Here is a 13,105-nt window from a genome sequence, read left to right as displayed (position 1 = left end):
TTGTACATACATTTAAGCATCTTTATTGTTCATACATTATTTTGCTTTTGATATATTGCCTTTTTTTATTTTTATTTTTCTTACTCTGATGGTATTATGTATGCCTCCTTTTGCTATTTTTAATATATAAATTATATTAAGCACTTTCATTATTTTGCATTTGTTCATTTGCAATACTTAGATTGCTCTAATGGATTAGCCTAATATATATGACTATTTTATTACCTTTCTTTCTCTTGGGTCTTGGGTTTAGGGCCTTGATGTTTATGTTAATTATTTTGTAGTAACTCTACTTTAAATATTTATGATGTTTTATCTATATGGGTTATATCAAAACTAATGGGAGGTTTTTGTGGATTTTTCATAGATAATTCAGTAGGATTTTCCTAAATGGGATCACTTCAGATGTCCATAAAGGACTCATGGGGCAATCTCATCAATACACCATTAGAGGAAGCTATACAAGGTTAAAAATAGTAGATATTGTTGAGCTTGATTTGGTTCTTGATTTCATATTAAAATATCATGATATAATTTTGGTTCATTAACACCCATAAACATAATCGGTTAAATTAACAACATCTATGTCCCACTGATAATGAATAGAAATGATGACAAATTCAATATTTCCAATTTTTTTGATGAACTTTGGCTTTGGATAGTTCATTAACTACATGGCTAACTATAGTAAAATGTGTAGTTTATTACAAAGGTAAATTAGCTAAATCTTATATGTTATTACAAAAAAGAAAATAATAATAAGAACAATAATTATATAAATAAGTAAACATATTACTTATGATGAAAGTGTTTGGTAACCAGTACTGCCAACGTATAGGCAATGTAGACTACAATGCTACTAGCTACTAACACATTATAATCAAAATAGTAATCGTAATATTGACATTAAAAGAGTTTTACTTGAAAGATGCTCAAATTAAGCGACTAGTATATGGCACGCCAATTTTAGGCAACCAGTTATCCCCCAGCAAGAAACTGGAGACTATAAAATTAACAGTATCTGTAGCATTGATCACATGGTAACCAGGCCATGTAACTCTCATGGAAGTGTTGGATGCAGGACCGGTGTTATTATACTCTGCATAATATAATGTGCTTAGTGCAAGATCCTCACTCCCTGCACTCCAACCAATAGGATCTATCAAACTATCCAAAGCATTCACTGTAACCACTCTTCTTTATTTTATTTTTGTTATTTGTTGAACTTGTCACTTCATCATGCCTTGTTTGCATGGTATCGTAACTTATATAAATAAAAATTTATTTGCTTATATTTATATAGATATATTAATATTTTATTTTATATATATATATATATAGAGAGAGAGAGAGAGAGAGAGAATTTCATCGATGGCAAAGTTTTGGAGCTCTGCTATGGTTGTGTTATGGCATCATTATTTTCGATTTTCAGTTGCATTGAATGGAAATACAGTACCAATCAACCAAAATCTTCATCAGTTGCATAGTTATTTCTTTCTTCTGATCAAAATGATGCTAGTAAGAAAGTTTTTTAGGTGGCTGTGGTGGATCAACCAGAAACAGTTTCACCTATTATCATTAGTGACAAGCAACAAAATCCTGCCATGAAAAATTTAGACACATAAGCTAAATAGAGGCCCCACCGAGAATGCATTAGTCAAGGCTACAAAATCATAGTGAAACAAATTTTTGACTCCATGTGAGGGAACGCATAATCCTATCTTGACAAATGGATTTGAAATTTATGATGATGATTTAGTTATGAAATTGTTCATATTTTGAGGAACTGATTTGATTAATTGGATTATATTTTCATATATTTATTAATGATAATTATATGGTATTGCACTTGGTTTTTTATGTTATACAAAAAAGATAATTTATGCAGTTGATTTATTTAATTGGTTATATTAAATGAGAGTCAATGTCTATTTATTTATTGAATATCGAATTTTATTTAATAAAACTTTTCAAGTTATGAATATGAGTTTTGTGAAAAAAAAAAATTCAAAATGTAGAAACTTTCCAAAGTTATAGTATAAGATTTTGAGAGGAACAAATTTCAAGGTTAAATAGCTATATTCTTATATTAAATAATTTGCTCATCGATATATTTTTATTTCACATTTTATTGTTTTAATTCATTCCCCCAGATCCTGATTGTTATTAATAGTTTTCCTCGTGCATCACATCGCTTATGGTTATTCATATTGGCAACATCCCTTCTTTTATTTTTAATCTTGCTTGTATTTTATTTTATTTTTATCTCCCTTGCATTCATTTAAATTTTATAAAATATCAGTATTGGTCTGATCTACATCGATCATAATATTAGTAACATTAATTACAAATAATATTAAATTTATGTTTGGTTATGGATGTGGTGGTGGACACTAATTGATGAATTGTAGATTGGAGTTTGAGTTGCTATTATAGATAGTTTTGAAGTGTGTTGTATTAACAAAAATATATTGGGTTATTTAAACTTTATGGGAGGTTTTTGCTGTTGGAGTTTGGTGTGGTTTTGGTTTCACTTGGCCAAGAGTGTTGTACATAAGGTCTTAGCTATACACAACTTTTAATCTGATTTTTGGTTTGGTGTCTATGAGATTCTTGTATTTGTTTGTGGTATGGTGATATTGTGGCTTATTAGGGTTTTTGTTTAGAATGAAGAAGAAAAGAAGATGCTAAAGTAGGCCACACACACTAGACAGCGCAATCATATATTTTCATTTCATTGTTGTATTATATTTGTACAAAACTTGGTTCACACATGTGAAAGACCAAATAAAGTCTTTAAAGTTCACAAAATTTAAATTTCCCACCCAATAATCTGATAACAAAATGTTCAAATACGAGCTGCACATATAAGTTACAAAGATGATAAAGGTTAGGGAGATTTTAAATTCCAAAAATTGTCTCCTTCAAAATCGGGTAAAGCTCCTTTGACCTGATGGAAGCTAAGATATCTTCATCCAAACTGCCTGAATTTTGACATGTGGCATGTTGAAATATCAAAGATAAAATCTAGAGAAGATTAGGTTCAAAGGAATTGGGTAGCACCTCCAATTCAACTCAAACCCGTGGGCCATAACTGCTGAAAATCTCAGTAGTTATGCCATCTTGCAACCTGCATATCTTGGACTTATCAAGTCCTTTTTGAATCATTCTTTTTTCTATATTTTCCTTTACAAGTCTATTACAACATATAAAAAATTCATAACTTAATTCAAGTAACACAGAATACTCTAGCCCCATAATGGATCTATGTTGCTGAAAACACAATTTCCAGCACATAGCCATTTTAAAAGTACATAGCAATACCCAACAAAAAAGACAATTCCTAAGATAGATACATCAATACTTAGGCAGTCCGAAGTCATTAAAAAGAGAATAAGACCATCTAAGGCTTTGTGAAGCTTATAAACCTTCTCTTCATGCCCTTGAACTATATAGCCCTCAGGTTGCTTCATATACACTTCTTCTTGTAAGACACCATTTAAGAATGCCAATTTCACATCCAAGGGAAACACGCTCCATTGCTTGATAGCCGAAAGAGCAAAGATGAGTCTAATAGTTTCCATCCTTGCTACGGGTGCAAATGTCTCCCCATAGTCAACTCCGCTTTGTTGTGCATAACTCTTGACCACCAACCTTGCCCTATATTTACAAATGTTGCCATCCGGGTTGTATTTAGTTCTAAAGATCCATTTGAAACCAAGGACCAAGTCTCATTCTTCTCAATTATCTCATTTCTATATCCATTGCTTCTTTCTACTCTTTCTTCATCAAGGTTTCTTGCACACATGTAGGGTCACTAAGTGTAACATTACATTTTTCACGAATCTCGAATAAACAAAAACTTCTCCCCTATTGCTCCAAGGGTTTCTTAAAGTAGATCATAATCCTTCTAATTGTCTTCATCATTGTCATTTTTATCATCATTGTTTTCAATATTTCTTGTTTTATTTTCTTCTTCAAACCGTGGCTCATCCTCATTCACCAATACTCCTCCTTACTTCAATCCCATTTTAAACTCTCATCAATCTTCACATCTTCAGTTACCAAAAGCTTTTTGGTCTCTAGGTTATAGATCCTAAAACCTTTGGTAACCTCACTACATCCCACCAAGACACCAATATTTGCTTTCTTGTCAAGCTTATCTCTCATGTGTGAGTGAACATGGAGAAAGCACAAACTACCAAATACTTTAACATTCTCTAAAGATGGTTTCTTTCTAAACCACAACTCATAGGGTGTGTTGCCTTTAATGGATTTGGTGAAGCATTGGTTTTGAATGTAGGAACTAGTATAGATAGCCTCGGCCCAAAATTTCTTTGGCATGTTCTTTTCATGTATCATACATCTAGCCATCTCCATCAATGTCCTATTCTTCATCTCACACATACCATTTTGTTATGGTGTGTATGGTATGGTAATTGATGAACTATAACACTTTCTTTGCAAAAATCTTAGAGAGCTACTTTGATTTTCAACAACTTTTTGAAATTCAATCAACTTTTCAAGAACATGTGATTTGTGTGTGAGAAAATAAATCCAACACATTCTAGAGTAATCATCAATGAAGGTAAGAAAATATCTACAAGCATTCAATGAAGACACACTCATGGGACCACACACATTCAACTGAACAAGTTCTAACTTCTTCTTGGCTGTCCATGCACAAGTTTTAGGAAATGGCAACCTAGTGGAATTTTCAAGTTGACAAGCTTTACAAACATTTTTAACATCATTAATCAAAGGCATATCATTCACTAAAACATTTATATTCTTCATTGCACCATAACTAGAGTGACCAAGCCTTTTACGGCAAAGTTAAGAAATGGGCTCAACTTTGCCTCTCAAAGCTTGTTCACCATATAGTAAATTCAAACTATAGCTTTTATCTTTCAAGACAACTTTAAAGACCTCATTTCCAAAAGCATCTAATATCAAACAACCATCATAACCAAAGTTCAAAACATATCCCTTTTCAACCAATTATGTAACACTTAACAAGCTTTCACACAATGAAGGCATATATAGAACATTTTGGATAAGTTTTTTTTACCTCTATTGGTGTTTGATAAGATGTCTTCCTTTCCTTCTACATCTATGAAGCTTCCATTCCCAATCTTCACCATTGTCTTGTAGGATCAGTCAAGCTCCATAAAGTTGGATTCTTCAAAAGTCATGTGATGTGAGCAACCACTATATACCAACCAACCAAGACCACTATTTGTAGCTTTAAGGTATGTAGCCATAAATAAGGTCTCAGCCTCCTTATTTACCATATTTGCTTGTTGCCATCCTTTCTTACGTACTTTACCAACATGTCCTGTTTGTCCACAATTGTCGCAAGTTGTATCTCGCCTCTAAAAACACTTGTTCGGTGCTTGTCCATGCTTTTTGCAATTGGGGCATGGTGGATAACTCCACAGTTTTGTTGTTGTCCTCTTTGCTGTTGCCTTGTATTGTTGTTGTTGTTGGAATTGTTGTTGTTGTTGTTGAAACCTCCATAACCGGTTCCTCCTTTGTTTTCATTCTTATTCTTTTTGCTTTGACTGGACATAAAAGCACGTTCTAAGGAATCCTCATTTCTTATGGTTCTTCTTTTTTCAGTTGCTTGGAGGGCATTGATAAGCTCTCTTAAAGTAATCTAACTATGATTCCTTGATTCTTCAAGGGAAGAAATTTTAGCTTCAAACTTTTCAGGTAAGCTCACAAAGACCTTCTTTACAAGCTTTGATCGGTCAATGGCTCTCCAAGGTCTCTAATTTGATTTAAAACCTTTAGTAGTGTATTGATAACATCCTTAACCAACTTATTTTCTTTAGTCCTTAACCAACTTATTTTCTTTAGTTCTAATTATTTCAAACTCTCTTCTTAAGTTTAAAACTTGCATTTGTCTAGTCCTAGTGTTTTCTTGAAATTCTTCTTGCAACTTGAACCAAACTTCTCTAACACTTGTACAAGACATGATTATAATGAAGATGGAGTCACTCATGAAAGAGTGAACGGGTGTCACGGCCTTGAATCCTTTGACTATCTCGGCCTCATGTACAAATCTTTGTGCTTTTGTGGCATTTGCTCTCAACTCTTCAGCTTTATAACCTTCTTCCATCATATCCCAAAGTCTAAAGGCTTGTAGGTAGGCTTTCATCTTTATGCCCTAAATGGAGTAGTTTTAGACCTCTAATTTTGGTGGAATAGGTGGTACAAAACTTTGAGAAGCCATGACATAAAACTAGATTTTGAAGAAAGTAACTCTCAAGTTGGATTTTTGGTGAGTTTTCTAGTTATGTTTTTATACCATTTCAAATCGAAAATGAAAGGAATGAAATGGAGGGTTCTCTGACAAGAAAATAGCTTAGATAGAAAGCTTACAAAGTTCCTCAATGGTTTAAACAATGCTCTGATACCATGTTGGAGTTTGGTGTGGTTTTGGATTCACTTGGCCAAGAGTATTGTATACAAGGTGTTAGTCTTGTGCGCAACCTTTAATCCAATTTTTAAATTAGTGTTTACATAATTTTTGTGTTTGTTTGTGGTATGTTGATATTGAGGTTTGTTAAAGTTTACTTTCTTTTTTTCTTTTTTCTTTGTTTTTTTTTTATGAAGGAAGAAGAATAAGATGAAGAAGAAGAGAATATGCTAGAGTAGACCACACACACTAAACAACTCAATAATATATTTTGATTCCATTCTTGTATTATATTGGTACAAAACTTGGTTCACACATGTGAAGTGTATGTGAGATCAAATAAAGTCTTCAAAAGTTAAAAAATACTAATTTTCTACCCCATAATTTGATAACAAAACGTTCAAAAACCGGTTGCACATGTAAGTGTATGATGATGGTAAATGTTGGTGAGATTTTTGTTGTGATCCTTTGATTACGAAAAACACACATAACCAACACAGAAAAATAATGAAAGACAAAAAAACATAAAAATTGAGAAGAAAAAGATGTATTATTTACATTGAAACTTATACATAAAAAAACTCTTTAAAACTCCTTTTTGGAGTCTCAAAAACATGTGTTGTAATACAAGACTAAAAAATTAAGCATCTATTTATAACGCTCTAGGGTTGAAACCCTAATAGACTGGGCTTTACGGTAAGGTTGGACCTCCATAATTCTCTCTCTCAAGCTGCATTTCAAAAAAACAAAACTTGATGGTCACCTACCATCTATACTAGCTATGTCTCAACACAACTTCAACTTCTACGGTGTGACAACCATTGTAAACATATCTGCTGGATTCTCCTTTGTGTGAATCTTCACTAATCTGAACAATTGATACTCAATCATATCGCGTATCCAATGATAGCGGATAACAATATGCTTTGTTGGAGAATCATACATTGAGTTCTTACTCAAATCCATAGCACTCTGGCTATAATAATGTAACTTATAGTCTTTTTGCTTAATGCACAGTTCATGGAATAAATGCTTTAATCACAACATTTCTTTACTGGCTTCTACTACAGCGATGTACTCTGCTTCTGTCGTAGATAAAGCTACACAATTTTGTAATCTTGTCTACCATGACAGCTCCTCTAGCAAAAGTGTAAATATTACCTAAAGAAAATTTTCTACTATCAAGGTCTCTGGCCATATCTGCATCTGTATAGCCTTGCAGAATTGGATCACCTCCCCATAACAGAAGCATACTTTAGATGTACCCTTCAGATACCTGAGAATCCACTTGACTGTTTCCTAGTGTTCATTTATAGGATTTGAAAGATATCTGCTCACGGTACCAACTGCATAAGCAATGTCTGGTCTGTACACACTATTGTGTACATTAGACTTTCCACAGCTGAAGAATAAGGCTTTGAAGCCATCTCCTCTATCTCTACTTTAGATGAGCGACAAGATCTCTTACTCAAATTGAAATGGTTAGCTAAGAATCTATTTATAATGCTTTCGGCTTGAAACCCAAATGGACCAGGCTTTAGGAGAAGGTTGGACCCCCACAATTTTGAATTCCAAAGACTGTCTCTTTCCAAATCGGGTAAAACTCTTTTAACTTGATGGAAGGCTGAGATATCTTCATCCAAATTGCTTGAATTTTGACATGTGGCATGTTGAAATATTGAAGATAAAATCTGGAGAAGATAAGGTTCAAGGAATTTGGTAGAGCCTCAAATTCATTTTAAACCGGTGGACCATAACTGCTAGAGATCTTAACAGTTATGCTAACTTGCAACATGCATATCTTAGGCTTTCCAAGTCCTTTTTGAGTCATTGTTTTTACTATATTTTCCCTTACAAGTCTATTACAACATAAAAATTCATAACCTGGTTCAAACAACATAGAATATTCCAGCCCCCACAATGAATTTATTTTGCTGGAAACACAATTTCCAGCACATAGCCATTTTACAAGTAAATAGCAATTCCCAACAAAAAAGACAATTCCTAAGATAGATAAACAATACTTAGGCAATCCAAAGACATTAAAAAGAGCATAAAATATAGACATAAATATTGCTTTAAGACATTCAGCAAAACATTTTTTGTGAAAAAAGAAAGAGGGTGCAAACTTTGTTGGACTTTGGCTTGCAAATTGTGGCAAGATTACCACCTTTTCAACATTTGCTAGATATTCCGTAGAACTATTCAATTGGATTTTCATAAGCAAGACCACCTGGGAATCCTTAGGGGATTCCTACTACGATGCATCCTGTCAATTAAAGATACAAAAAATTGACCTACACATGGGATGACAAAATCTCATACAATGCATCATTAGAGGAAGCTATGCAAGGTTAGATATAAGTAGATATTTCATTTCACTTGAGTATTCATTGATCTTAATTTGGTTCTTGATTTCATATTGAAGTATCATGCATGATCTTATTTTGTTTCTTTAACACCCATAAACATAATAAGTTAAACTAATGGCATCTAAGTCCCACAATAATGAATAAAAATAGTGAAAAATTCAATTTTCCAAATTTTCGGATGAAATTTCACCTTGGATAATTCTTTATTACATGGCTAAATATGGTAAAATGTGTAGTTTATTATCATGGTAGAATTAATTAGATGTTACATGTTCTTGCACAAAAAAAAAAAAAAAAAAAAAAAAAAAACTACTACCACCATATAGGCAATGTACACCAACGATATTATTACTAGCTACTAACACATTATAATAAAAAAGAGAAATAGAACCATTATTATTAAAAGAGTTTTACACGAAAGATACTCAAATTAAGCCACCAGTATATGGCACTCCAGTTTGAGGCAACCAGTTATGTCCCAGCAAGAAACTGGCGACAGTAAAATTAACAGCATTAGTAGCATTGATCACATGGTAACCAGGCCATGTAACTCTCATGGAAGTGTTGGATCCAGGACCAGTATTTTTGTACTCTGCATAATATAAAGTGCTAAGGGCGAAATCTCCACTCCATGCACTCCAACCAGCGGGATTTATTAGACTGTCCATGAAAGTTTGCATGTAAACAGTCCTGGAGTACTCCTTCCATGGCCTCCCTAGATATGTCTTGGTACTACCCAAGTTCTCAGCAGCTTTAATAGTGCAGTTATGGATGGAAGTACCTGTGTTCTGATTCAGGTCGGTTCGACCTTGAGCAGTGATGGGATCGGATTGCCCTTGCAGTGGCAATCTAGGATATATGTTGCAGTTTTGTAAGACAACAGCAGCATTTCCAAATATGAAATCCACAGTGCCATAGATATCACATTCTCTAAAGAATTGTCTCTGTGAATGTGTGTATAAAGTGTCTTGGTACCCTTCAAAGCTGCAACTATAAAATGTTGACAAATCAGCTCCACTGCGAAGTGCTACTGCTTGTCCCTTGCTTGGGCCGGCTGTGTTGCGGATAGTTATGCCCACGGCAAGAAATCCTTGAGCCACCACAGCTGCAATATTCATATATTTCAAGAAATTTTTAGAATAAAATATGGTTGTGTATATAGAACTTCATTGCGTTTAAAACACGTGGATGTATATTAGCTTATTAATTATTTTGTTACTACTAACAGTTGTAGTCAATAAATGTTCCATGTTAATTTTCTTGTCACTTCAAAATCCCAAAATCAATGAATATTTTGAATATGCCTGAATTATTATCGGAAATGAAACTCCTAAAATTATATGGAAGATATGCCATATGTATATCATATTATTGAAGATGAATTATTAAGGCTTGCAATATCATACTTAATCTACATTATTATTGTATATCTTGTATATATTATGTGCGTTTAGGTTTCGAATATGTTTAACATGAAAAATATATAATAGCCTCCTTCAAATTATATCTACTTTGTTTTTAAATAGAGCTTACCAAGAGTTGCGGAATTGAAAGTAGTCCACCCATCTCCTACACTTCGATTTCCAGTGATGATGGTCTGACCGATACCGTCTCCAAGTATGAACAAGTACTTTTTGTTACTTGCAATGGACACATACTCTTCGTAAACTCCCGTAGTGACATATATCAAGAAGTACCCATCAGAGGCAGCAGAGTTGTTTGGAGCTACAGCAATGGCGTCATTGATATTGGTGAAATTTCCGCTTCCATCCTTACTTACAACCACGATGTCCTTGATCACGACTCCTTCATCTGCCCCCTGGAGAAGTTTTCTTCTATTCAAAGCGGACTCGTAGATCCTCCGGGTTTTGTCTGACATTTTCAATGGCAAGCGTCCGCTCCTGAATGTTGGATGACTTTTGGGCTGCAAAGTTGTAGCATCTCTTTGCTTCGGCACCCAACCGTTGGTGAAGAAAGCGAGAGAGACACTGTGTAGTTTGGAGTCACTAGAAAGGGAGTCAAGGACTGTGTTATCGACAATTCCAGTGGAGGATGTTGTTTGCAGGCCCTCCAGGCAAGTTTGAAGGTTTGTTAGAATGGAACTGAGCAATGTTTGGACGTTGTCGGCTTCCAAGCTAGGAAGAACTGTGCTGGTCTTGTTAACAGTTCCAATGCAGCCCGATAAGAAATCAACGTTTTGCGAAGCGAGAAACTTGCAATCCTCAAGAGCGCGAATTGTGGGTTGTGAAAGGGTGGAGCTGCGTGCAAGTTGTTTTTCCACTAATTTTAAGAATTTATTGGATTGGGATAGAGACTGTCGGATCGAAAACCGACCTGAATCATAGACATTGGCATTGCCTTTAGGGAGCACAGATATACATGAAGAAGGATAAGGGGTGGACTTGCAAATGGTCTCTGGGGGGAGAGGAGTTGTGGGAGAGATTTCTGCATGAGATGGAGAAGAGAGGAGACTGAGAAGAATGAGAAATGAAAACCCAATGAAAGAGAAAAGCTTAGAAGCCATGGCTTAGTTAAGACAAGGAAAAAATGCACAAAGTGGTAGGGCTTGAGGAATGCGGTTTAGGGGTTACGTGATTTGTCTTAATTTATAAGGGAGATTGAGAGGGATCTTTTGTGTAATTAATGCTTGTTTATTGAATTTTTTGATTGAGTAAACGTCTGTTGGTTTGGGTAGAGGCCAAGAATGTTATACAAATTAAAAATTAAATAGGCTATTTAGAAAGTACTAGCTATATTAATTAATCTAAAGGTGGTGGTGGTTTTGTATATATATATTACAAATGGTGTGCGCGTTCCCCTTCTGATCAATACTAGTCATTTGTCAACGTTTGGGAGATAGTGTGAACTAGATTTGTAGTATAATGTAATATAGGTTTAAACCTTGATCAAATATAGAAATATAAAAATATAAATTCTACATTGTTGATCACTTCAGGAAATAATAGAATTTTAAAAAGTAGAATTGAAAATGGTTCCAAGATAATTAAGATTTTGCTTAGGTACTTACGAAGAAAAATAATTACTGTGCTTTGAAAAAAAAAAAAAAAAAAAAAAAAAAGAAGCAAAGTGTATTGATTGAGTTCTACAAAACAAAGTGGATCTAGATCACGACAGAAATAATTGGTAAACATTTTATGCACGTAAACATTATTTTGTAATTAGATTTTTTATTTTCCTTTATTTTTTATAAGGCCCCCAAACTTTAAGCTTCTTATTTATGTTTTAAAATATTTAAAGCATATAGTTATGGAAGAGCACGAAATGAAAACAACCAATGGTGATTAATTAATGTTTGGGCACCAGAAATACTATCAGAAGGAAGTACTAGACAAGGGAATTTGTCTGGTTTGACTTTGTAATTTGAGATATAGTACATCTACCGACACATATATATCCCACGCATGAACTAGAATATCTTGAGAAATTATTGGATTCATGCTCCATTTGTTGAGTATATATGCTTGTTGATCAATCAAATTACGGACCAATATTAACAATTTTTTTTTTGAAAACAACAAAAATGAATTATTTTGTATATATTAGTAAAGTAATATGTTTTTAATTCCCTTTGGTACCATGCATTGAAGTTAATAAGCGATATAATTCTTCAAGTCTCATAACCATGTTAAGCACAGTGGGTTATAGTAATTTTTTTGAGCATTAAATTTTACAGTTACAATTTCCTAAACGAAAACTCTCTCTCTTTCTGTCTCTCGAATTTGCTTTTATGTTTTATTCTAGTTTAATAATATCCTAGCTGGTAGGAAGTTAGGTTCCAATATTGTGAGGCTGGAGAAAAAAATGTGCTATTGCTAGTTGTATTTTAATTAGAATAATACTAAAAATGTTATTTAGTTTAAGAAATGTACACATGTCATTATTAGACTAGTTTATATTTAATTACATTTATCCTTTCAAATTTTGATTTATTCATATTTATATTAGATTTATATATTGAGCAATCAAATAATGTTAGGTAAATTCTTAGGAAATAACTTACTAGGCTCAATAATACCGGTAGCATTACTTTTTTAATTAAGGTAATGAAATGGGAACTATGGTGATGTGCTGCCGGAAGGATATAATCAAGTTTCCTCTCAAATTGAATTACTAATTTGTCATATTTTTCATATTTATGCCACTTGTTGTCAAACCCTTTTAATCCGTAATTAGTTAACCAAGCAAAGGCTTTATTAGACTTGGTTGACTTATACTGCATGCTTGACCGATTACCAAGGCGGCATTCTTCATCAACGCTACTTTTTAAATTCACTTAAAACATTAATTG

The 13,105-nt window shown here is 33.5% G+C and overlaps 1 protein-coding gene across 1 annotated transcript; it reads right to left on the bottom strand.

Annotated features, from left to right (window-relative positions):
- Positions 1-9,221: 9,221 nt before the first annotated feature.
- LOC107421292 (probable pectinesterase/pectinesterase inhibitor 7) lies at positions 9,222-11,353 on the bottom strand. The gene is made up of 2 exons (XM_016030512.4): positions 10,330-11,353; positions 9,222-9,901 (listed from the first exon to the last, which is right to left on the bottom strand). The coding sequence occupies exons 1-2, from the start codon at positions 11,318-11,320 to the stop codon at positions 9,222-9,224; spliced, it is 1,671 nt and encodes a 556-aa protein (XP_015885998.3). The 5' UTR covers positions 11,321-11,353.
- Between the last annotated feature and the right edge of the window lie 1,752 nt (positions 11,354-13,105).

This window comes from Ziziphus jujuba, chromosome 5 (genome assembly GCF_031755915.1).
Source record: "Ziziphus jujuba cultivar Dongzao chromosome 5, ASM3175591v1".
Classification (NCBI taxonomy): domain Eukaryota; kingdom Viridiplantae; phylum Streptophyta; class Magnoliopsida; order Rosales; family Rhamnaceae; genus Ziziphus; species Ziziphus jujuba.
The sequence above is the reverse complement of the archived record's forward strand: the minus strand, read 5'-3'. Positions and strand labels throughout refer to the sequence as shown.